The 25,697-nt window shown below is 58.1% G+C and overlaps 1 protein-coding gene across 1 annotated transcript in view; it reads right to left on the bottom strand.

Annotated features, from left to right (window-relative positions):
* IGF2BP2 (insulin like growth factor 2 mRNA binding protein 2) overlaps positions 1-25,697 on the bottom strand; it is an 87,858-nt gene that overhangs the window by 10,517 nt on the left and 51,644 nt on the right. The window contains exons 3-9 of the mRNA XM_031968755.1: positions 11,451-11,499; positions 5,212-5,263; positions 3,782-4,124; positions 3,133-3,267; positions 2,682-2,804; positions 2,280-2,415; positions 1,454-1,579 (exon numbers count right to left, since the gene is read on the bottom strand). Of these exons, the coding sequence (XP_031824615.1) occupies positions 1,454-1,579; positions 2,280-2,415; positions 2,682-2,804; positions 3,133-3,267; positions 3,782-4,124; positions 5,212-5,263; positions 11,451-11,499 (964 nt within the window). The remainder of the gene's footprint in view (positions 1-1,453; positions 1,580-2,279; positions 2,416-2,681; positions 2,805-3,132; positions 3,268-3,781; positions 4,125-5,211; positions 5,264-11,450; positions 11,500-25,697) is intronic.

Here is a 25,697-nt window from a genome sequence, read left to right as displayed (position 1 = left end):
GGCCAGGAGGCGTGCCTGGGCCTAGGGGTGATGGTCAAGCTCTGCCGGTCAGCCTAAACCCCCACTGGGAAGGCCCCTGGGCGCCAGCTACTGCACGTCTGTACGTCTGTAGGCACCAAGCCTGTGGGGCAGCACCGAATGGAGGGGAGGCCGTGGCTGGGGCAGCGCTACCTGGGAGCCCCGTCCCTCCCTCCTCACAGCCCGGCTCCGGCCTCTCCTTCAGGACTCTGCCCCCGGGGGGGGGGGGGGGGTCCCTAACCTGGCACACAGTTGGTGCTTAATGGATGCTCGGGCAGTAACTCAGTGTCTGCGGCCCCCCGGACAGGCCTGCTGCCCTTTTCTGCTCTCAGAGACAGGCTCCCTCTCCTGGCCCGGGACCACCACATCCCCGGCCCTGGCTCTGCCCAACCCGAGGTCTCCGAGCCAGACTTTGTGTGACGAAGGTGGGGCTCTCGCCCGCGCTGGGGGGGCCGGGGAGGACGCACATCCAACAACCAATCCCTAAGTGCCCCTGGGGAGGCCGGCCCTGCTCTCAGGCTCACATTCTAAGGGACACGGAAGGAAGAAAAGCCGGGTTTTGTGGCCGAGACGGCCACGGGGAGCCCCGGGGCCCGCTGGGGACAGAAGCTGCGAGAGCCAGGCCGGGAAGGAGCAGAACCCGGGGCAGCCGCAGCCCACCCTGTAACGGTCCTTAATGTGACATTTGGGGCCTGGGCTTGCCCAGCAGCTGAGTGTCTGAGGTCACATTTGGACTGGGGGCCTCCCAGCCTCCCTCCCACCTCGGGGGCCACAACGCAGGCCTTCTGGGGAAGCGTCCCAGACGCCAGGCAGAAAGCGGGCCCCAGACATCTGCAGAAAGAGTGGCGACCAGGGAGGGCTGCCCGGAGGAGGGGGCGGCCCAAGGTGAGCCTTGAAGGCAGGCAGAGGCGGGGCAGCTCGCCCACAGGCACCCTGCCAGCCCGCGCCGGGAAGGAGCACCAAGATCCGTGTTTAATTCTCACCTCAGACACTTACTGGCCATCTGGCTCTAGGCAAGTCATTTAACTTCAATTTCCCTCAGTTTCCTCAACCATACAATGCAGACAATCACCAGATCTCCCTCCCGGGGCTGGCGTGAGGATCCAACGAGAATGTGTGTGCAAAGTGCTTGGTACACAGCTGGTGTTACATAAACGTTTCTACTCTTCCCTTCCCCCATCTGCCGTCGGAGCCGCTCGAGCCCTCCGCGCAAAACACTCCCTCCCGCGCCTGCGCCCGACACTCCCTCCCGCGCCTGTGGCGCGCCTATTCTAGGGAATTTTCCGAGCACCTCTCCGAGCTCTGCCCACTGGGTGAGGGGCACCCGGGCAGCTCGAGCACGGCTTGCTGAGGTTTCTCGGGTGTGCGAAGGAGGCCGGGCAGCCTGCGCCCCCCCTCCCCCCCGACAGCGACGAGGGCGGCCTGAGTCACTTACAGCGAAGGGGTTGTAGGAGGCGGCGGCGGCTCCCCGGGGCCCGGCGGCCGAAGGGAGCATGGACAGGCCCGTGGAGAAGATGCCGAGGGCGCTGAGGTTCAGTCCTGGGATCAGGTGGCCCTGTTGCTGGGAGCCAAAGAAAAGGGAGAGGGAGGCGAAACCTCTTAGCTTTCTTGCCGGGGTCCACTCAGACCCCCGGCTCGCTCTCCTCTCCTTCCCCTGCCACAGCTGCCGCTTGGCCTCTGCCGGACCGAGGAAGGCCCTCAATGGGGACGGGTGGCTGAGGGCTTCCCTGTGGATGAAGGAAGGAGGAGAGGGAAGCCGCCCGCCCCCGGCCCGAGGGACAGGACCAGGGCCTCAGAGCCCAGGCTGAATCAGATGGGGTCAAGTTTGTCAGTGTGGGCGGGGCCCAGGACCTGGCACACAGCAGGCGCTCCATAAATGCTGTTGCCCCGCCCCAGGGCCAGCCCTCCACATTCATGGGCCTTGGCTCCCCCATGGCCACACAGGGGCACAAGGAGGCGCCCACCTCCCGATTCTGCCCTCAGGGACCTTCCCCCTTTCCTGGCCAGCGACCTTCAAGGAGCCAAGTCATGGCCTCCCACACTGAGTGCCTCCTTCCTCCCTCCCTCTAGGTGCCTCCCTCCTCTCCTTGCTCCATCCTCCCTCCCTCTAGGTGCTCCCTTGCTCCCACGGCACGGCTGGCTGCCCTTCTCCTACCGCCCCTCCCCCCGCCCCGTCATCCCACCAGGGGCCTGGGCCTGCAGGGCCTCCTCGTGGAGCTCAGCCCGGGCCGGGGGCAGGCGCAGGCCGCGGGGGGACTTACGTTCACGGTGGCCATGTCGTTCTCGAAGGCCTCGCGGAGCTTCCTCATGATCTCCACCTCGGCGGAGGAGCAGGCCTCGATGGGCCCCTTGACCGTGATGGTTCTCTCTGGGTTGTAAATGGTCAGATCCTGCAGACTGGGACATCCCGGAGGAAAGAAAAACCTCAGGCTTTCCAAAGGATCCAAACTGGGGGAGGGAGGTGGGGGCCAGCATGCGGTGGGGGAGCGGGGAGCCCTCGGTCCGTCTGTCCTCCCAGGCCCATTAAGAGCAGGAGCTCTGGGGGAGGGGCGCTGCCTGGTTTGGGGCCACAGGGAGCACAGCAGGCACCAAACGGAAGCTTGTGGAGTTCAGCGTCCCCTCCGGCCGGGAGCTGGGGGAGCAGAGGCAGAGGGGCGACTCACGGCGAGATGGTGATCTTGGTGCCCGTGTCCTGCTCGATCTTCTTCAGGTTCCGCCCTTCTTTGCCGATCAGCCTCCCAACCAGGCTGTTGTGGGCCAGGATCTTCAGCGGGATTTCCTCCACTCTGAAGGAAAGCGGGGGCCCGTCAGTGCGGGGGGGTGGGGGGTGGGGGCGCGCCCCAGACCAACAGGGAGCCCTCCCAGGAGCCCCGGGCACGGGCGCGGCGCCTCCGAAACAATGGGGGTGGGGCCCAGGAGCTTGGCCACCCACACGTCCCACCAAAGGGTCGCGGCCCAAGAGGGGAATCTCAGGGGCTCAGGTCCGACCCCTCATTTTACAGATGGGGAAACCGAGGCCAGGCAAAGTGTCCCGGCCAGGGTCCCAAGGGGACTGGGCCAGAAGGTGAGCCCGGGGCCTCACCGCGGCAGAGACCGTCTGGGCCTCCGACTCACGCTTTGGTCTCGTCGGCTTCTTTCTGCATTATTTCCAGGATCATCCGACAAGCCTCGCTGGCGCCCTCGGGGCTGGCATGGATGGTCACGGGCTTCTCCGAGGCGCCCGCATTCTCCTTCCTGTGGATGTCCACCCTGTGGCAGCACGGTGAGAAACGGTCAGCCGGCCTGGCGGGCCCGAGAGGGCCGCTCACCCCTGGCAAGGGGGTCTGAGAAGGGAGGGGAAAGGGTGGTGCCCACCGTGGCCACGGTCAGTGCCTGCCAGGAAGGAGGAAGGGAAAGTGCCAGCTGGCCCTGCCCAGCTCTGTCTGCCCTGCCCGGCTCTGTCTACCCTGCAAAATGAAGGAATCAGCGAAAGAAAAAGAGGGAGGAAGGAAGGAAAGTGGGGGAGGGGAAGGGAAGGGAGGGAAGGAAGCGGGAAGTTTTCTTGGGGCCACTGCCGTGGCCTCCCTTCCCGCTGCAGACGGTGGCTCCTCATCAGCAGAGGGCCCGGCCTGAGGCTCTCCTGGGCCTCCCTGGAGGTCACGTGCCCCCAGTCACTGGCTGAGAGGTCGCTCCCTTTGCCAGGCCGGACCTGAAGGCTCCCGTGGGCCCATGAAACACGGGCTGAGCCGGACTCGAGAACCCCCCCCGAGGAGGAGGCACTTACTTGGACTGGGTCTGCTTGGTGAGATTCTTAATGGTCAGGCCCTCCTTTCCTATGATGGCGCCCACAAACTGGGTGGGGACGAGGATTCGGAGCGGGAAGTCCAGCTGCTTGGCCTGGGCAGGGCCCCCCGGGCTGTGGCCATGCTCCCTGGAGGAGTAGTCCCCGCGGCGGGACCTTGGAGGAGCGTTCCCGTCCTCATCCGGGATGTAGGAGATCCGGAAGGAGTAGTTCTCAAACTGGTGGCCGCTGAGCTTCTCGATGGCTCTGCGGGCAGGAGGGGGGCCTGGGTTACAGGGGGCGGCCGGGCTGGGGGTGTGGGAGGTGGGGGAGGCAGTGCTCACCACTGAGAGCAGATGCTGCACAAGGCTCAGTGTCTGCATCTGCAGAATGGGGACACTGAGGCCCATCTCTCTGCCAGACCCCCTTGTTTCCCCGAGGCCCCAAGGTCTCCCACAAAGGAGAAAGTGATCGGCCCAAGCCTCGCTTTCTTTGCCTGGGGTCTTCGCTGTGATCGCCACCTCAGGCCCTGGGAAGGCCTCCCCACCGGCAGCCTCGGGCGGGTGCCCCTGGCCAGGGCCCAGGTGTGGGGCGCCCAGAGTCAGCCCATGGGGCCCGCTGGTCTGGCCCCCCTGGGAAGGACCCCTGTCCTGCAGAGCCACCTGGGGGAGGGGCCCTCTCCCCCGGCCCGGGCCAGACCCTCCCCAACCCCACCCCTCCCCTGGGGGGGGCTGACAACGGCCCCCTGTGTCTGTGGGAACTAGGGAGGAGGCCCTGAGCCTGGGCCCGGACCACGCCCTGGCCACAAAGCCCACCAAAGGCCGGCCGGCATGGGCCACAGCCCCCAGGAGGCAGCTCCTGCCCCTGGGGATCATTTCCCCTGACAGCTGGATCTGACTGATCTCCTTGCACCACCCACCAGCTGCTGCTGGCCCTGCCCCCTGGGCCAGGGCCCCCAGCCTGCCTCCCGCCCCGCTGGGAGTCCTGCCTGGTTGGCCCTGAGCTGCTCCTGTCTCCCTCCCCCGGGGCTGGGTCCCAGGCGGCTGCCCTCCTAAGGAACCGTTAATGGCCAGACTGACGGTGCTCCCTGCTCTGCCCAAGGATCAGGAGCGGGGAGCAGACCCCAAATCGGGGGCCGGCTGAGCTGCCAAAAACGAGCCTTCTTCCCCGAGGCTGGGACTTCCAAGTGTGTTCAGAGTTTGGTTCTCCTTGGAGCTCCACTTTTGGTTTTTTCTGAGGCAACTGGGGCTAAGTGACTTGCCCAGGGTCAGAGTTAGGAGCAAGGATTTGAACTCGGGGCCTCCTGACCCCAGGGCCAGTGCTCTGTCCAACAGGCCACCAGCTGCCCTGATGGGATTTTTCTAAGAAAACATGATGCTGACGGCCTTATTTCTCCCGGGCAGACTCCCAGTGACCGTGCCTCGGTTTCTTACCTTGTTCCACGTTCTCTACTGTCCCATACTGAGCCAGAAGTCCGTCTAGTACCTGGAAGACAGAACGGAAGTTAGGGGGAGGGGCCCTGGTCCAATGCCCCCCCCCCCCCACAATGGAGTGAAGACCACCTTCCAAAAGGGTCTTTCACAGCTTAGACGGGGAGCTCCTGGAGGAGGGGAGACCCTCCCCAGGGTGGGACTTCTCTGCACGTCTGGGGGGTCAGAGGAGGGCTGGAACTCAAGAGCCCGCGCCCCCTAGTCCCAGGCCCTTTGCCTCATTTTGGCGGGCCACCTTCGGCCACAGGAAGGGGGGGGGGGAGGGAGCCGGCCCCTGCTGATCCTCGGTGGCCCAGGGCAGGGAGAGACCACAGGCACTCGGCCCGGCTGGCTCTGGGCTCCGGTTCTGACTCAGACCCTTCCCGGGGGAACGGCTCAGCGCGGACCCCTCTGTGCCTTGGTTTGTTTGGAGTCAGAGATCCAGCTCTAGGCTGAGCAGCCAACGATGGTACCCCAAGTTGTAAGGAGACCCGGGGGAGAAGGGGAGAGAGGAAGGGGGAGGGGAAAAGAGGGAGAAGCAGAAATATTTGGAAAGGGATGGGGGGCAAGACAAAGAAAGTGATAGGAAGGGGGCAAAAGAAAGAGAAAAAGAATATAAAAGGAAGGAGGAGACAGAACAGAGAGATAAAGACAGGGAAAAAGGGAGGGAAAGAAGTAGTGAGTGGGAAGGACATAAAAACAAAGAAAAAAGAAAGAGGAAGGGAGACAAAGGAGGCAGAGAGATGAGAAAGCAGAGAGGGAAGGAAAAAAGAAATAAGTTGGAGAAAGGAAGGGAGATAAAGGGAAGAAGAAAGAAAGAAGGTGGGGAGAGAAGGAAAAAAGGAGAAAAGAAACGAAGGGAAGGAGGGAGAGAGAGAAAAAGGGAAAGGAGGGGGGAGGGAGGGAGATGAAAGACAGAAAGAGAAAGAAAAGGAGTAATGGAGAAAAAGAAATGAGAAAATAGAAAGGAGGAAAAAGGAGATGGGAAGAAGGAAAGAAAAAATGAAGGCGAGAGAGGGAAACAAGGGAAAGAGGAAGAAATGGAGGGAGAAGGAGAAAAAGAGGAGGAACAAAGTGGGAGATTAGAGATTAGAGGGGAGAGAGAAGAGGGAGAAGGAAAAAGATAGAAAGGGAGGAAGATGGGAGAAGAGGACAAAGGAGGGAAAGAGAGAAGGGAGGTCATCATGGAGAAAGATGAGACAGAGGCTAGGAAAGGAGGAAGGGAGGAGAGAAAGAGACACGGCAAGAAGGATGGAGAGGGGGAAAGGAAAAGAAAGAGGGAAGAAAGGAGAGGGAAGGGGGGAAAGAGAAAGAGGAAGTAAAAAAGATGAAGGGAGAACTTGGAGAGAAGAAAAGTGAAAAGGGAGGAGAGAGAGAAAGGAAGAGACAGGAGAAAGAATGGAGAGGTACACTAGAAGAGGTGGAGGGAAGGAGGGAGAGATGGTGAATGAGAAACACTGAGAAAGAGCTAGAGGTAAAAAGGGATAAGTGAGACAAAGAGATGAGGAGAAAGAGGGAGAAGAGAGACAGAGGATGAAGGGAGATGGAGAAAGAAAAAAAATGGAGAAAATGAGCAAGGGAGAAGGGAAAGGGCAAAGAAGAGAGAGAAGGGAGAAAGAGAAGAAGAGTCAGAGAAAAACAAGAAGGAAAAAGAGGGAGGAGGGGGAGGAAGAAGAGAAAATGAAAGAGAAGGAAGAGTCGGGGGGAGCGGAGAGAGGGAGAAGAAAGGGACAGAGATCGAGAGAGACACATGGCTGGAGGCACAAAGGGGAAGAAGAGGAGAAAGAATGGGAGAGACAAGGGGAGGGCAGGAGAGTGAGGTAGAAAGACCGGGGTGGGGGGGGGGAGGAGACAGACGAGACAAAGAGAGAGACAGAGACAGAGACACACACAGAGGCAGAGACTGAGACCTAGACAGATACAGAGAAAGAGACAGAGAGAGGCAGGGACAGAGAGAGAAAGAACGAAAGACAAAAGAGACAGAGAGCAGAGGAAGAGAGAGAGGCAGAGACACAGACAGACAAGAGAGGAGAGATAGACAGAGGCACAGAAAAAGAGACAGACAGGAACAGATAGAGAGACAGAGAGAGAAAGAGACAGAAGCAGAGACACAGACAGACGAGGGAGAAAGAGAAAAATGAAAGACAAGCAGAGACAGATGGGGGGGGGGGAGGCAGAGACACAGACAAATGAGAGAAACTGAGATAGAGACAGAGACACACAGAAGAGACAGACAAGAGAGACAGAGCAGAGGAAGAAAGACAGAGACAGAAATAGAGAGAAAGAGAAGGAGGGGTTGAAGAAAAAGGAGAGGGGGGAGAGAGAAAGAAAAGGAAATAGGGAAGGATAGAAAATGACAATGTGAGAGAAGAGAAAAGGGAGAGGAATGAGGAAGCAACAAATGGTGGAAAGGAGGAAAGACATGGAGGGGGCAATGTTGAGAGAGAGACAGAGAGGGTGGGGGCAAGAGTGAGGGGAAGAGAAAAGAGGGAGGGAAGAGGGAAAATAAAGGAGAAAAATGAAAACAGAAAAAAAAAGTGGGGAGGGAGAGGCAGTGAAGGGGAATTAAGGAGAGAAATCGAGACAGAAAAGGGAAGGGAAGGGAAATAGGGGAAAAGACAAAGGATAAAGAAAAGAAAAGGGAGCATGGGAGTAAGATAAAAGGAGGGGAAGATGGATAAAAAAATGGAGGGAGAGAAAGGAGAAGGTAGAAAAGGAAAAGAGAAGTGGAGAGGCAGAGAGAGGAGGAAAGAAGGGGGGAGAAGGAAAAAAGGAGAGAGAAGAGCAGACATGGGATAAGGACAAAAAGGGGGAAATGGGGAAGAGGAGAGAGAAGGAGGGGAATCAGGAAGGAGAGAGAGATAAGGGGGGAAAGAAATGAAACACGGGGAGGGAGGAGATGAGGGAAATGAGGATGGGGACAAGGAGTAGAGAGTAAGAAGGGAAGGGAGAATGAGAAATAGGGAGAGGGAAAGGAGGGGAGGAGGGGGAAATGAAAGACAGGGAGGGAGAGGGGAAGAAAGGAAACAAGAAACAGGGAGAGGAGAGGACAGGAGAGGGGGAAAATGAGAAATGGGGAAGGGAGGAAATTGAGAGGGAGGGAGAAAGGAAAGACAGGGAAGGAGAGGGGATGGGAGGAAATGAAAGCGTACAGGGGAAACAAGAAATAGGGAGAGAGGGGAAGAAACGGAGCAGGACAAATGAGAAACAGGAGGGAGGGGAGGACATTGAAGGGAAGAGAGAAGGAGAAAAAGGGACAAAGGAAAGGAGGAAGTGAAGGAAGGAGAAAGGGAAGAGGGGAAGACGGGGAGAGAGAAATGAGAGAGAAAAATAGGAGTGTAGACCAAGAAAGATGAGGGAAAGAGGAGAGAGTGAAGGGAAAGAGTCAAAGAGTGTGATGGAGAGATGAAGAGAAGGGGACAGAGGCAGGACCAAAGGAGAGGAGAATAAAAAAATAGAGGCAGGTGGCGGAGAGACAGAGAGGGAGGAGAGAGAGACAGAGAGCAAGAAACAGGGAGAAGAGAAGCCTACAGAAAAAGGGGCAGAGAAGGGGAAAGAGAGAGGGAGAAAAGGAGAAAGGAAGGGAAGGGGAAGAGAGGGAAGGAAGAAAAGAAAGGAGAGAGTAAAAAGAGACAGATGGAGTGATGGAGGCAAAAGGGGATGGAAATAGAGAGGAGAAGGGGAAAGAAAAAAGAGGCAGGAGAGGAGGGAAAGTGATAGCAAGGGGAAGAGAAAGAGTGAAGAAGGGAGGAAAAGAGAAAGGGAAAAGGAGAAGGACTGAGGGATAGAAAGGAGGCAGAAAGGGAAAAAGGAAAGAGGAAGGGAGGGAATAAGAGGAAAGGAGAGGAGAGGGGGATGAGAAAGGGAAGAGGGAGAAAGGGGGGAAGGAAGCAGGATAGAGAGAACAGATAGGAGGGGGGAGGAGAGAGAAGGAAGGACAGAGATAGCAAGAGGAAGAATGAAAAGAGGGAGAGGGAAGAAAGAGACAAAGCGAGTAAGATGGAGACAGGAAGAAAAGGAAGAAGGGGGGAACAGGCAGGGAGAGACTGAAGGACGGATGGAGAGAGAAACTGGAGGGACTGAAAGAAAGATGAGAAAGTGGGAGAGGGAGAAGAGGGGAAGGACAAACAAGAGAAAGGAAAGGGAGAGATGGAGGGTGAAAAGGGGGGAACGGGTAGAGAGAGGAAGTAAGACATGGGGAGGGAAAGAAGGAGAGAAGGGAGAGAGAGGGAGGGTGGAGGAAGGGGAAGAAGGGAGAGATGGAGTGAGTTAGCGGAAGGAGGGACAGGAAGAGAAAGTGAAGGCAGGAGAGAATGAGCAGATAGGAAAAGGAAGAGAGGAAGAATGAGAGCAGAAAGACATAGGGATGGAGAGAGTAGCACAAGGGGAGAGGAATTATATAGGCAACAGCTGAGAGGGAGAATGAGAAATGAGGGGAAAGGAGGAAAGAGAGAGGGGAAGATGGGAACAGGAGGGGGAAAAACGGGGATAATGGGAGGGGGAGGAAAGGAGTACAAGTGGGGAAAGGGAAAGAGAGGAGAGGGAAAAGGGAAAGGGAAGAGGGAGGACAGATGGAAAGATGGGAAAGAGGGAGAAAGCAGAGATGAGGGAGAGGCAAAAGAGAACGGGAGAGGAGGAAATGAGGGACTGAGCAAAGGGGAAAGAGCAGGATGGGAAAAGTGAGAGGCAGAGATGGAGAGAGAAAGGGAGGGGAGGGAGGGAGGGAGAAAGAAGAGTGAGTGGGAAAAATAGAGAAGGAGAGGGGGGAAGTAGCAGTGGGGAAGAGCAAAAGAGGGAGAGAGGGAGAAAGAAATAAGGGAAAGAGAAAGGGGGAAATAGGGAAGAGAGGGAAAAGAAAAAATAGTAAAAGGAAAGAAAATAGAGGGGGGAGGGAAAAGGGAAAGAGATGGGGAGAGACAGAGACAGACTTTAGAAGACAGAGATGGGGAGGGCACTAAAATAAAAAGAGGAAGAAAGGGGAGAAAGAAAAGAATGAGTGTGAGACAGAGACACAGAGAGAAAGAGACAAACAGAGACAGATGGGGAGGGGGGGTGAAGAGAGAGATGGAGGAAGAGATGGAGAAGGGAGGGGAAAAAAGGGCTAGAGGGGGGTCATGATAGGGGTGGAGGGAGAAACAGGGACAGAGACCCAGGGGGAGACAGGAGCAGGAAGCCTCCGCAGCCCCCTCCAGGCTGACCCCGAGGGCCGCAGACCGTGGGCAGGTGCTCCTGCAGGGATTGTGCTGGGAGGGGTGACCATGGCCAGAGACACAGGTTGGGCTCAGAACCAGAGGCTCCTGGATCTAAAGCTTCCCGGGACTTGAGGGGCCCCAGCGGTCTCCCTCCCCCCAATTTCACAGAGAAGGGAACAGAAAAATTTGGATCCCATTGGAAGCAGGGAGATCCTCTGCCTCCGAAGTCAGGGCTCTCTGGGTAAAGATGCCCTGGCTCTGAGCACGAGACCCCCAAGGAGGGAGGCCCAGAAAGGGGCCGGAGCCGCGGCCTTGCTAACCCTCGTTCTGGCTCGGCCTTAGAGGGAACCCCTCAAAGCGGCCAAGCCCCAGAAGCCGCCCAGGGCAGCCCAGCCCTTTAAAGCCTCTCCCCCCAGGAAGCTTTAGAAGCAGGCAGGTCTCGGGGGCTGAGAGAAGAAGGGGACCCTTGTATTCTCAACTCCTCGGACAGGAGCCCGGGCGGGGGGTGGCGTGGCTCGGACACTCACCCGGGGCCCACAGAGATGGGCCGAAGCCGGCAGCCTCCGTTTGGGGATCTCGGGTCTCCTCAATCCCAAACTGAAAAGAAAGCTAGCTCTGCTCCCTCCCCTCACGCCTTTCCCCGTCACACAATCGCGGGTGGGCATCAGACAGGAAAGGGGCCTTGGAGACAGTGGGACAGAAGCTGCAGAAATCCCGCAGCCGTGACCAACAACGAACCCAAGACAGGTCCCGAGGGAGCCGTAAAAGACGAATGTCATTGGGGGGCCCAGAGATGACCCTTAACTAACAAAGTAACGAGAGAAGGGCCTAAGGACCCCCACCACCTCGGACCCGTCGTTTTTACAGATGAGGAAACTGAGGCACACGGAGGTTAAACCACCTGATCACAGAGTAGACCTGCCTTGAAACCAGGGTCCCAACTTCCAGACCGATGCTCTCCCCACTAAGCCTAGACCGGGGGTGGGGGATACGCAAGTTAAATGGCCTTACCTCCCACTGCAGATGCGGGGGGATGTTCCGGATCTGAAGTTTCCTGCTCCTGCAAAGAAAAAAGAGCAGAATTATGACATGGGCTGTGGGTGCCCAGCGGGCGTGGGGGGCGGCTCGCGGGACCTCAGCCCGTCTCCTTGCAGCAGAGGCTCGAGAGCCCCCGACTCTGGAGGCAGCCTCGCTCCCAGCAGTCCGCAGCTGTGCTGGGTGTTCCCTGTGGGCTGCCCCCCCCCATTTTCTTTTCTTTCAGATTCTGAACTTAATACAAGGCAAATAAAATGAGGATTTACTTTGACCTTGCGGAACCCAAGGCGAGGCCGCCATCTCTGTCGTCCAGTCTGCTTTTCAACTACACAGTGAGACAACAACTAACTTTTAACACAACCTCTGGGTCCGGGAGCCCTTCCAGCCTTCCCATTGGGGGGGGAGGGGAGGAATCCTACCCCCTGGCCCAGGAACTGAACAGACCACACATACACACTCACAAAGAAAAGCAAGGAAACTGAAATGTGGCCATCATTCCTCCCAATTTACAGGCGAAGAACTGGAGGATCAGAGGTTAGTTGACTGGTCCACAGTTATAAGATTGGTCCAAGATTTGTACCCAACTCTTCCTTCCAGGTGCAAGTTCACTTCTTTCTCCTTTGGTTTCTCCCTCCCCTCTCAATAATAACCAGGCACCAGTGGCTCGGCTCCGAGGCTGGGCCTTCCGGGAGCTCCCCAAGCAAGTCACCCGCAAGCACCCATTCCAAACCCACGAGAACATCAGAGGAAGAAGGCTCAGCCGGGAAACGCGAGGACTCCTCCCTCGGCTGCCAAAGCCGGGGCACGGAAAGCGCCGGGGCCACCCACCGGCCCTGGGACGGCAGCCACTCCTTCCCCCATCCACGGGGCGACCCCTCTCCCTGAGAGATGCCTGCATTGGGAGAGAGAGAGACAGACAGAGAAATAGAGAAAACAGAGAGAAGAGACAGAAATAAAGAGAGAGAGGAGACAGAACGATGGAGATAAAGAAATAGAGACAAAACAGAGACACAGAAGAGATAGATAAAGAAATAGAGAGACAAAGGAGACAGAAATCAGAGATAGAGACACAGATAAGAGATAAAATAAGACTGCGATAAAGAAATAGAGAGAGAGGAGACAGAGAGACAGAAACAGAGATAAAGAAATAGAGAAGAGACAGAAGACAAATGGAGAAATAGAGAGGAGACAGAGATAAAGAAGTAGAGAGAGACAAAGAGGAGACAGAGAAATAGAGAGGAATCAGAGAGACACAGATAGAGAAGAAATGGAGATAAATAGAGAGGGGAGACAGAAAGAGAGATGGAGAGAGAGAGAAGACAGAGAAATAGAGAGAGGAAACAGAGAGAAGAGATAAAGAAATAGAGGAAACAGACACAGAGAAGAGAGACAGATAAAGAAATAGAGAGAGAGAGAAAGGAAACAAAGAAAGACACACAGAGGGATGGAGACAGAAACAGAAAAAGAGACAAACATATATATATGTGTATATATATATATATATATATATATATGTTTGTGAGAAGAGAGAGAGGAGATAAAGAGACAGAGATAGAGAAAAGACATACAGAGAGAGATAAAGAGAGAGATAAAAGAAAGGAGTCAGAGATAGAAATAGAAAGATAAAGGGAGACAGAGACAGAGAAAGAGGCGAGAAAGAGAGGGAGGGAGGGAGAGAGGAGAGGACAGAGATAGAGGAAGAGAAAAAGAGATAGTAAAGGGAGAAGACAGAGAGGGACAGAGATAGAAAAGAGACATTAACAAAAAGATACATTGACAGAGAAAGTCAGAAAGAGGGAGAGAGACATACACACAAGAGAGACAAATGGAGGGAAGGAGGGGGAGAGGGAGGAAGCAGAAAAAGGAGAGAAAAAAGGAAGCAAGGTAAGAGGAAAGAGAAAGGACTAAGAGGGAGGAAGGAAAAGAGGAGAGGAGGAAAGGTGAGGGAGGGAAGGGGGAGGAAGCGGAACAGGGAGGACAGGGATGTTTTGAGCCAAGTAGTAAGTGGAGGCAGGAGCTTGTTACCTGGATGCAGGACAGACCCCGAAACCAATTTACTTCTAGAATTCTGACTTTTCCAGAGCCGGGCCCTACAGGCCTTAATTTGGACTCGCTTCTAAGACACAAAATGGTTTGGGAAGGAGCAGCGCTGGAAGAAAGGGTTTGGTCCAGGTGGCTCCGGGCACAGCCCGGCCACAGCCCCGCCCCCGAACGCCACGCGCCGCCGTGTGCTTGGCCCCCACAGTTTGTTAAGCAGAAGAGACATAAACAAGGAACATTGCCCCCAATACATGACAATTCCACATTCAGATCAGAAAAAGAGGACGCGAGGAGGGAAGGAAAGAACAATCAACAACAAGCCCCGAAATCGAATCCCAGCTCTGCCAGTTGACATCTGGGGCCCCTCTGTACAAGGAGGGACTGGACTGAATGACATCTGACCCTACAACCTGGCCTCCCACATCAGAACCGGGGCCGGCAGGGCCCCGGCCCAGCCCTTCTGGAAACGGCCAGTCTCCAAGAGCACAGTGTGGCCCCCTCATCCCCAACGCCCCCCGGGGTCCTGGGAGAGAAAGGAAAGCGCCCGCTGGGGGGGGGGGGTGCTGTTGGGGCCGAATCGGCTGTTTGGATGAGGAGACAAAAGGAAAAAGTTGGCGTCTCTCTCGACTCTCACCAAAACGAGGACAAAATCATTAGAGAAAAGCCTCCGCCCCAAGTGGAACTGTCCCAGACAGCACAGAATTCCAGTGGGCAGGTCAGGGCTGGAAGGAGCAGCACTCGCTCCCAGAACTTCCCCCCAGGCTCATTTGGTAAGACGAGGAATCGGGCCAGTCGGTGACTGGAGCCGGCTATTGCCCGTACAATGCTGAGATTCAAAAAGACCCCGAGCCTTCCTGGGCCAAGTGACCCCGAATCAGCCTCTTCCCTTCTCGGGAACCGGGCCAGAACCCCTCCGAGGTTCTACCTCGCCAAGATGGCGCACGCCTCGGCCCAGAAGGCTGCTCCCCCAGGAAAGTTACGGGTTTGAGCCCGTTTCATTCAGACTTTTGGATGGGAAGGAGCCAGGCGGGGCTTGTTGGGAAGAGGCTGCCCCAGACCTGAGCTCCCCAAAGCCTGCCCCGCCCAAGGAAGCCGCAGAGAAGCCCCGATCCCTATTGGTGGAGGGAGTCTACCCCGGGAGTTCTGCAGGCCAATGAAAGCCCAGTTCTGGGTCCTGGGAACTCTTCCCTGCAGATTAAAAGCTGACAAGGCCCCGGCGGGGTCCCAGGGTCTGAGTTCCTCGGGACCTGGCCTTTCATCTGGGGCAGGATGCTCCTAGAGGCCCCCAGGCGGGCTGGCTTTCTCTCCATGACCCCCGGGGCGCATCTCTCCCCTTCATTTCCCAGAGGCCCAGGGAGTGGGCCCGTGATGAGGTGCCCAAGCCCCCCACTTCCTGGCAGAGCTGGAACCCGAGGCCCACCTGCCTCCCCATCCCAGCCTCCTTCCGGGAGGCCACCTCCGGCTGGGGGGGGCGCAGCCCCCTTACTCGTCGTCTTCGGCTTCCTCTTCGCTCTCCCGGCGAGCTGGGCTGGGGCGCCGAGCTCCAGGGCTTTGACGACTGATGTTGGCCTTGGTTGGGGAACTGTGCGGTCCAATACTCCGTCATCTATGAGCAAATGCACACACCACAGCTCCCAATCCATCGGTCAGATTGTCTCGCAGCCCCTGGAGGCCGAGTCCTGGTCCGCGCCGGGGATGCTGGGAGGAGAGCGAGGCCGGGCCGGCCCGGAGCTGCCATCGCTGGGGAAGCGGCCTCACACACACAGACAGGACAGAGCAGGCCCTGCCCCGGGGGGCTCACATTCTGGGGGGCTGCGCCCGGGAGGGTGACGTCACACACACACATACACACACACACACACGAGGCCCTCTCTCCTTGCCGGGGGCGCCCGGCTGCGTGACCGTGGCCACATCACTTGCCCTTCTCCGCGGAAAAAGGAAGGGGTTGGACCAGATGGCCTCTGGAGTTCCTGCCAGCTCTGATATTCTAGTAGGCACCAAGAACCTCAGGATCTGGCAAGTGCCCCAGGGCGCCATCCCTGACGCTCCCGCCACCGCCTGCCGCCTCCGGCCACCAGCTGGCGCCACTTAAAAAAATGGAAGTGAATTCTGATACAGAAAAGGAAAAGAGCGTCTGATCAGGGGAAGCTCGAGGGGGCTCGAGGGAGCAGGGCTGTCGGCCGCCCAGGTCGCGGAGACGAGGGTGGGGGGCCAGCGGGCTTGGCGGGTGGGCTACGGGGCCCCGTGTCTCCTGGGGTTCCCTCGAGCTTCCTGTCACAGCTGCCACATTACCGGGCTGCCGGGCCCCCAGTGCCAGCGTGCCGGGACTCGGGCCTTGGACCCCCCCTCCCTTATGGAGCCTGGCTGGGGTGGAAAGGAGGTTTTCAGTTCTGGTGGGGAGGTCCCAGGGCTCAGATTATCATTGTGATGTCACCGAGTCAGATGCTCCCTGACCACCCCCCCGGGGCTCTTTGGGAGAAGAGCCCGGCGTGGCAGGGAACCCGGCGGCCCCTCGGCTACCCAGCCTGGAAGCCCCCAGGAGTGTGGGCTGGGCGCTGCCCCGGGCCGTTCTGGACTCTGAGTGGATTCTACGGCCCAGAAGGTCCCCTCCCCAGGTCTGCTGGCAGGCCCTTGTCACCTGAGCAAGCGCCCCCCACTGGCTGGCACCCGCGTGCCCAGGGCCCTGGGACTTTGGGCAGGGGGGCAGCTCGTCCCCTCCCAGGTGGGCCCTTCTGTGCCCTTCATCCATCTGGAGCCCCGTCCGATTTGGGCCCCCCCAGTGAGGCCGTGGGACAGCTCGGGAGGATCCCCGGGCATCAGGGAGGGCGCCCGGTGCCCCCTTCCTTCCCCCACCCTTCTTATTTTAACATTTCCAGAAAGCAAGAGGCCCAGGGAGGACTGAGAGCAATACAACACGATACAACACAGCACAATACGACACGAGGCGTCTCTGTTGGGAGGCAAAGGGGAGGTGTTAAAAGGCGGGGCCCGGACCCCCCTGAGGCTCCCTGACCCCGAGGGCTCTCAGGCCCAGGATGTAGGAACCACTCCCGGACGAGTCCTCATTTCCTATGGCCACTTTTAGCCAAAAAGGGGGTGGGGAAGACACCTACAACTCAAGCAGCAAAAGGAAGGGTTCAGCCCCCCAAAGAGGTCAGATCAAAGGCTGGAAGGGACCCACAGTGAGCCCCCCCCCCCCCCCCCCCCCCCCGTCATCAGGGAAACCGAGTTCCTGAGAGTTTAAGCGCCCGGGCCAAGCTCACTAGGGTAGGAGGGTCCGAGGGGGATCCCAAGGCGGATGCTGTCAGCCAGGGTGCCCAGAGGCTGACTCCAGGGGGACGTTTGTGGCAGCACCTGCCCTCCGGCCTCCCCGCCGCCCTGACGGGTCTCTGCCGGGGCCACGAATCTGACTTGTCAGCCCTGGAAGCACCCGGGGAGATGGGCCCCCAAGCCAAGGGAATCGGGGTGTCTGCCCCCGAGGCCTCCTGAGATCCTTTCTCAACATCGGGGATCATCAAGAAGGAGAAAGAAACAGCCAGGGGCCCCCCTGCCCATCAGCCGACTCCCCCCCAAGCCTTGGGGGAGACGTAACCCCCCCCCCCGAAGCCGGTTCCTGATCCCCAGCTTCCTTCCTTTGGTGGTGTTATCGCCAAAGCATTCTGGGGAGGAGACAGACGGACAGAAACAGCGAGAGACAGAGACAAGGAGCGCCCCGGCTTCTCTCCCCGGAGGAGGGACCCCCGGCAGCCCCCGCGGAGGCGGCTGCCACCCACTTCGAGCCCCCCATCAGCCAAACGTCCCCTTCTCTCGGTACCAGAAACCCCCAGCAGCATCGGGGGACACACAGACAGGGGGAGCAGCGCTCAGCGGGGCCTTCGGCCGGCGGGCTGAGGGAACAGAACACAAGAACTTGTCGCTACAGTCCGGGGGCTGGGCCGTACAATCTGAACAGCGGAGGCTGACCCACAAGAGGGATGCTAAGCTCTGGTCACAGTCTGATACAACAGGCAGTTTGCTTTGGCAGCCGTGACAATGTGTTTGGTTCACAAAGAAGCACTTTACAAACAGTTCATCCGGCCCTCACAACACCTGTAGAGCCGTTGCCTCTTAATACCTATTTTACAGATGAGGAAGACTAAGAGGCTCGAGAGAGGTTAGTAAACTTGCCCAAATGCCCACAGCTAATAGGTGGCCAGAGGTGGGATTCGGACTGATCCCTCCTGCTTTTAACCAGCCCTCCTTGTGTGTGGCCGTCGGGGGCTCCAGCGTCTGAGGGAGCCGGGGGCAGGGGAGCTCTGGTACTCTCTGAGCGTGTGAGTGGCTGAGGGAGGGGGCTTCCCGTTGGACAAGGAGAGCCGCCCGGCCGAGGCCCTGCTAAACCCGTACCCGTGTGCCCCTGAGACACGTCAACAGCCTCTCCCGGTGCCCATGGCTCGCCAGAACCTGTCCTGATGCAGAGCAGGGTGCGGTCCATTGATGGGGGGTTTCCTTATTGGGAACCTATCGAAAATCCACGGGAACAGTCCAAAATCCCAGCTGGCGCAGTGCCTGGCGCGTAGGCGCACCTCGCCTACTCAGCCCGGTGACGCCCTCATTGCTCCCGAAGCGGCTTCTTTCATCTGAAAGGCCCGTGGCTCCTTGGTGCCTGTAGCCGAGGAAAACGGAGATAGATCCTCGGGCCCTGCAAGGAGTGACTTGACGCGAGGGCCTCAGCCCTCCAAAGCCCGGGGGCCGTCGCCCGGCAAGGGGGAGCCAGGGCTCGGTGACAAAGCACAGCCCGAGAAGTGGCTTTTGACCAGTGGAGAAAATCAGACATCAGCGAGTTCCAGGGGCCCAGGCTCAAACCCAGACACTGCCATTTCCCCCGTCTGACCCCTAAGGTTTCCATTTCTTTGGCTGCAAAGCGCAGGGCAGCTTAGCGAGCCCTCTGGCCATGACTGCGTCTCCCTCCCCCTCCCCCTGGCGCTGGTGGAAGCCTAGGCTGCCCCCCCGGGGGATCACGGGAGGGCACAGACGGGACTGCGTCTCCCTCCCCCTCCCCCTGGCGCTGGTGGAAGCCTAGGCTGCCCCGCCCGGAGGATCACGGGAAGGCACAGACGGGACTGCGTCTCCCTCCTGCTAGGCTGGTGGAGGCTAGGCTGCCCCCGGGATCGGAGGGGCACAGACGGGGACTGCGTCTCTGCCTCCTCCCCCTCCCTAGGCGGCTGGTGGGCCTAGGCTGCCCCCCGAAGGATCAGGGGAGGGCACGGACAGGATTTCGTCTCCCTCCCCTCCCTGGCGCTGTGGTGGGGAAGCCTAGGCTGCCCGGGGTCCGGGGAGGGGCTGAGGCCGGGACTGCGTCTCCCTCCCCCCCCCCCTGGCGCTGGTGGAAGCCTAGGCTGCCCCGCCCGGAGGATCACGGGAAGGCACAGACGGGACTGCGTCTCCCCCCCCTGGCGCTGGTGGAAGCCTAGGCTGCCCCCCGGGGGATCACGGGAAGGCACAGACGGGACTGCGTCTCCCTCCCCCTCCCCCTGGCGCTGGTGGAAGCCTAGGCTGCCCCCCGGGGGATCACGGGAAGGCAGGGGCCGACGCTCTGGCCCTCGCGGGGCTCCCAGTCTGAGGGGGGCGGCGCGCGGAAGCGGGGCGCATGCACAGCGGCGGGCGCCGAGGCGGGCCGGGGCGGGGAGCAGCGGGGCAGCGGGTTCCAAGCGGGACAGCCTGGGGGCGGCGCGGGCAGGACCTGCCCCTTCCGGTTCTGCGCTCTTCCCGCGCCTCCGGGATGGCCGGTCCCAGGCGACAGATGCAGAGGGGAGAGGTTTGCCCAAGGTCCCAGGGCCGGGAGGGGGACCAGCCAGGGCCAAATCTCATGGGTCTGGACTCCCCATTCCGCCCTGGGCGTCTCTGTAAAGAGCACAACGACTGCTGGTGGGCAAATCAATCCACTCAGGGCTGGCCTCGGGGCGCGAGGCCCGGCGCGCCGGGGCGACTCCGGAGTCTGCGGCGACCTTGGCTGGGCCCGGCCGGGCCGGCGGAAGCAGACGGTCGAGGGCGCCGGGGTCCGCCGCTGCACGTGACGCCGCCGCTGCACGTGACGCCGCCGCTGCACGTGACGCCGCCGCGACGTCCTCGCGGGATCTCCTCACGCCGCCGACGTCCCGCTCCCGCCATGGCGAGAGCGAGTCTTCACAGCCCACAAGGGGCCCAGGAGCATCCACGCTGAGCGGAGTATACAGCACCTGGCACATAGTAAGCGCTTAATAAATCAATCAATAAACACTTATTAAGTGTCTACTACGTGCCAGCCACTGTGCTAAGAGCTGAGGATAAAAAAGAGGCAAAAGACAGTTCTGCCCTCGAGAGGCTCACAATCTAACAAACAACAGGCAAACAACAGTGTACAGAGAGGTCTTCCGCGCGGGAGGGCGGCGCCGAGGAGCGTCCTGCGGGAGAGAGGGGGTTAGTGGGAGGGCAGAGCAGCAGCGGCAGCGCGGGGGCGGCAGCGGGAGGGGCTCCCCGGGGGAAGCTGGGGCCGCAGCCACGGCGTGCGGGGGAGAAGGGCCCACGGGCGCCGGGCTGGGAAGAGCGCCCCCTGCGGGGGGACATTGAGGCTCTTGCCAAGGGCCCGGGACGCCCTGTGGGTGCAGCCGGGTTCTGGGAGCTTGGGCCGCCTCGGGCTCCGCTCCGGTCCTGGAGCTCTCCGACCCAGAGGGTGGGCGGGCAGGGAGCGGAGGGGCGGGGCCTCCCTGGGGCGGGGGGCGGGGCCTCCCGGGGGACAGCGGGCGCAAAGCAGCGGAAGAAGCACGCAGCAGAGTGAAGGAGCCGCAGGAAAAACACAAACCCCACAGCTGCCGGGAGCCAAGCGCAGGGAGGCTGCTTGCTGAGGCTTGCTTCGGCCACAAGAGGGAGCTCGCTTCCCAGGTAACATGGCGGAGCCCAAGCTCAGCGGCCACGTGCCCGGGCCGAGGGAGCTCGACCCAATCTGTCACCTCCCGGAGGAGGAAACCGAGGCACCGGGGCCGGGAACCCTAATCTAGGGCTGGCGAGGGCTCGCGAGTCACCCCGTCCCAGCCCTTCCTCTGCCCGACGTCACATCCGGGCCCCCAGAGCCGACACCGCGCCCCCGCCTCCCCTCCCACTGAGTTTTCGAGAACAGGATGCAAAGGGCGTCATTTTCCAGAAGGGGAAACTGAGGCACGGGGAGAGGGAAGGAATCTGGGTGCAGCGGAGAGCCGGACCCGAACCCTGCTTCGGACACTGGCCGGGTGACTCTGGGCAAGTCCTCTGTCTCCTCGTGAGCCGAGCGAGGGCCTGGGCGCTGCCCAGAGGGCTCACCCCCGCCTGGCCAGCGCCTACGGTCCCACGTTCCTTCGCTTCCCAAACCTCCCTCTCCCTGGGCCCCCTGGGGGTCAGCCTGCCCCCTTCCCGGGGTGCCCCTGCCCACACGGATGTAAAGCAGACCTCACAAACTTTCTGCCAGTCACCAGATCAAGCGCCCGGGCCGCGTGTTCCCGAGGGCCCCCCAGCGCGCCCCACGGGCATGGGGGAAGCAGACACAGGTTGTCCACCATCGGGGGGAGCAAAAGCAGAACGAACGCCGGTGGGGCCCGGGCGCCTGTGGGGCCCGGCCCGATGTTCCTTAAGAACGTTCTAGTCTTTGTTCCTGGCAGGGATTTGGCGTCAGATAAAGAGAATGAGTAATAATTAGTCACTGGAGGCGAGAGCCAGAAATCCCACGTCTCCGAACAAGTTAAAGGAGTCGGGTCACGTTCCAGATGCCGGAACCGGACACAAGGGCTCGTTAACTCCGAGGAAGCCCCAAGGAGCGTGAGCCGCCTGAGGGGAGCCCCCTGGCCCAGACTGGTCAGCCCAGTGTCTGGCACCCGGGAAGACTTCTAAGTGACTCCAGAAGACCAGATGCTGGGACAGTGGGCTGACCGTGGGCCCCGAACCAGGTCAATCTGGGTTCCACGCTCACCGCCGATGCTGCGCAAGTCACTGAAAACCTTGGGGTGCTCAGGTCCTATCACTAAAAGGAGAGCCTTGTGCTCAATGAGCTCCAAGGCCCCTTCGAGCTCTGAACCAAGGACCCACGGTTAAATCCCAGCACATGCCGATTGATCACCAGACCGATACTGTCCTGGAAGGACCGCAGGGGGCTTCACATGCGTTATCTTGCCAGGATCTCGGAGCCACAGCTTTGTCTCCACTTTACTGATAAGGAAACTGAGGCAGAGAGAAATTAAATGACTTGCTGTGATCTCACAGTTAAGAGCTACAAGTAGGTAAAGCAATTTGGACTTTGGATCCAGTTCTTTCCAGCAATCACAAACAGAGTTCTGTCCGGTCTTACTGCCTTCAGAACTTTTGGGCCACATTTAAAGGCCCCACGCAGAGCTCACTCCTTCCCATGTGACGCCTCTACATCTTCCACAGCTGGCCCGACCTTTCTGATCTCCCTTGCGAGCAGCCTGCTCCCCTGCACCTTGATGGACCCTTTTAAGAATATAAACTCCTCGGGGGCCAGGACTCTGCACTCTGGTCTCCCCCAGCACCCAGTATGAGGCACGGCCCACAGGCGGTGCTTAATAAATGCTCGCTCGCTCCTGTGGCAATCTCCTACCCTGCTCGGCCACTGGAGCACTTACTCTCCGAGATAAGCCGCTACCAAATTTTCTAAGTGGGGGAAACAGGGTCCCTGGGGAGTCCCCCACGAGGTGTCCGCCCGCCAGGGGAGAGGGGAGCTGATATCTAGGGACCATCCCCAAATCTGGCCTCGGACGCGAGCTGTGGGACCCCGGGCTTAATCCCGTCTGCCTCAGTTTGCTCATCTATAAAATGAGTAGAGAAGGAAATCACAAACCAGTATCTTTGCCAAGAACACCCCAAAAGGGGTCGTGAAGAACCCCACGTGACTAAACAGCAGCGATCCTCCTCTGCCCCATAAAATGCCTTGAGGGAAGCGACCGTTTCCTCTTTGTCCACATACCCCAGCCCTGCATGCTCTCTCCTTGACCCCAGCGGGTGACCTTGCTTTCTAGAATTTTCTCTCACGACCAATCTAAGAGTCAAAACTAACTTCCACAGAGGGAACAGAAAATGAGAACCGCTACCAAGAGAACCTCCGCCAGCCAGGGACAAAATGACTACTTCGAGTTGTATCCCAAGCCAAGGTTCCAGGCCCCGGCCCGGCCCGCAGCCAGGAGCCTTCCCTCCCCGCCGGGTTCTTTGTGTCCTGGAATTCCAATCCCAGATTCCACAAGTGGGAGTGGATCGATCAGGGCCCAATCAGGAGGTTTCTGGGGGAAAACTTGTGAAAAGGATTATTTCCAAATACCGGCCACAGAGGGTGGGAGAGCAGGGCACCGGGGCTTGGAGTAATCTTCTTAGATGAAATTGGCTAGGAAAGGTAAATGTGGGAAAGGGGGCAGGCTCTGGAGTCTGAGGACCACTTAAGCACCGGGACCTTCAGCTATGGTCCTAAAGTTTCCTCTGCTTTAAAATAACTTAGCGTGGTCACATGGAAAAAGAAAATGGCTTCCAGGGTCAGAGGACCTGGATTCTAACACTGCCAGTCCCTCGGTACCCACGACTCAGGGCAGATCCCTTAATCCCATTAATCTTAAACAAATCAATCCACCTCTCCCAGTCTCAGTTTCCCCATCTGTGAGATAACGGGGCTGGGCCCATTACCCTCTAAGACCTTCCGCTTCTTAATGGGATTCAATCATTCAGAATCACTTAACCTCTCAGGGGCTCACCAGGAAATCAAGAGAAGGGCTCAAGTGACTTTTAAGGGGCTTATTTGGAGAGAAGGAAATTAGGATTTCTCTCGCTGAGAATGGGAACCAGGTTGGATATAAGACCTCATCTTCCCTAAACTTTCCCCTTTCCTGTTTTCTTTGTGATTCCTCACACTTTCACTTTTTAAAAACTTAACCAGAGTTCAGCAGCCTCTTCCAAAGTTTCCCAAAGGAGCTTTGACTGGAATACCCCCCCCCCCATGGACTCCCAAGTGGTCTCTGAGATTCAGCCCGAGTCTCTCAGGTGAGTCTTTCCGGAACTTGCCAGCTGTGGGGACCTGACAGCTTATTCTGGGATCCCAACTTTTGGAGAGGGAAGCCCTGGGGGGCACCGGCCAGGCTCTGAAAACCCCTGTGCCAGTTTCTCCTAGTTTTAAGGCACACAGATCATGGGCTTCAGAAGGCAGATACTTCCCTCAAAGGGAAGGGCAGGAGGCCGGGAAAGCTCATGGGGAAAGGGACCTGATTTTCGGGGTCTGCCTTCTCCCAACCGCAGCGGGCCCGAGAGGGGGCCGACGCTGGGGGGAACCCCGCTTCCTTAACGTGAGCCGGGATACAGAGAATTTTCCAAGGGTTTCCAACCCTTTCAAAGCCACATCATTCACCCAGCTTTTGCTTTGTCTTCTACATTTGCTGCTGTCCGGAATGGTGTTGGCCAAAGAATTTTTTACTGACATATTGATGCCAACCCATGAGCTAGGGATGGCTCCCCCATAAAGGGCTGGGAAATGGGATTGTTTTTCAAAGCAAATGGGAGGGGGCAGTGGATAGAACACCAGCCCTGAAGTCAGGAGGACCTGAGGTCAAATCTAGCCTCAGACACTTAACACTTCTTAGCTGTGGGATCCTGGGCAAGTCACTTGGCCCCAAATGCCTTAGGAGAAAAAAAAAATCAAGTGGGAGACTTCCCATTTGCTCCCATGAACTATTAGGAGTCATTCTACAGAAAGCAAAAGCTCCTCCCTATGGGGACTGAAAAGGGGAACCATCCCCCGGGGGCGCTAGCATGCGGTTTGGGACCTCTTACAATTTCTCTCTTCTCCCATCTGAATGCTTGTTGGCCCAACTGCCACTTCCACGAGCTGTTTTTACTAGGTCGCTTCTACTGTTTTCTCTCTCTTCCCTATTGCTGTTTCATAAAGACATCTGCCCCCTGGGCCCCTCCCAGACAATTAATGATCGATTTTAGTAAATATCCTTTTGATGTGGGGAAGTTTCCTTTCTTTGTGACTCCCAACCCCCCCAGGTGAATGTAATTACCCTTTACTTCACAAATCCTGGTCCCTTTGGGGCCTGTCCCAGCCCCACCGGATCTGAGCCAATTTTGGGGCTACACCCACAGGCCCCTCGAGCTAAATCTCCCATTATAAAAGGGCCACGCTGGGACCCCCTTCTTTGCAGAGGTCCTAAACATGCCACCCTGTGAGGACCCTCTGTCCACTGGCCCCTCTGTCCGGTGCCCTCCTTAGCTCTCCCTTCACCTATCTCCTTACTTCCAAACCCAACAATAAACCTCTTTTATCAATCTAGCTCTCGGGCCGATAAATGCTTTTATTGGGGACTCACGCCTCTACTAGATCTCATTTACCACCGTATCCTTGCGCCAAATTCAGGGGGGCTGCAGGGGAGCTCTGTTTGATTTTCTGTACCCCAAACCTGCCACTAGACCCTCAACTAACCCCTTTAGGTCCCCAAATCTAGACCTCAACACTTTCGGTAGCCATTGATATATCGTTTTTAAATCAATTTGATACGGAAGTGGTTTGATGTGTATTATTTTTCTCATATTTTAATATGTTTTAATTTTTAATTTAAACACTAAATTAATAAAATAAATTTAGATAATTAAAATCAAATAACATTTAATTTAATTTTTAATTTTTGTTTTTTTGAATTGCTGCTCTCCAGGTACAAATCCCACAAGGCTGTTAGAGAAAATAGGTGGACTCTTCAGCCCATGTCCCATACTCCTCAACACTTAACTGTGGGTCCCATCAACACCTCTCCCTAGGAGAAGACAGGCTGAGAGGGGGTCTCTGTAGCCCAAGCTGAGAGTCAAAACTACATCTGATGCCTGCAGTAAAGCTGGAACCCCAATCTTCACTCAGTGGCCCCCACATCTTAGTGCGCCTCAGCCTCCTTTGCTGGATCCTCCAGGAGGACCCCAAACTTAAGCCCCCTTCCCTCTACCCCACTTCAGTTGGTGAGCTCATTAGCTCCCGTATCCAGCCCCAAGCTCCTCACCGCTGCATCAGGCTCTCTGCTACCTGGAACTGGGTGTCCAGGAGACACCTGAAGCTAAACACATCAAACGAATTCTCTGTCCTTCCCCCTAAAGACCCCTCCCCCTTTTCCTGTTACTGGAAAAGTGATTCTCCCAGTTGTTCCTAGAGCTCCCAAT

The sequence above is a fragment of the Sarcophilus harrisii genome, chromosome 4 (genome assembly GCF_902635505.1).
Source record: "Sarcophilus harrisii chromosome 4, mSarHar1.11, whole genome shotgun sequence".
Classification (NCBI taxonomy): domain Eukaryota; kingdom Metazoa; phylum Chordata; class Mammalia; order Dasyuromorphia; family Dasyuridae; genus Sarcophilus; species Sarcophilus harrisii.
Note: the sequence above shows the minus strand (reverse complement) of the source record. Positions and strands in the feature narration are given on the sequence as shown.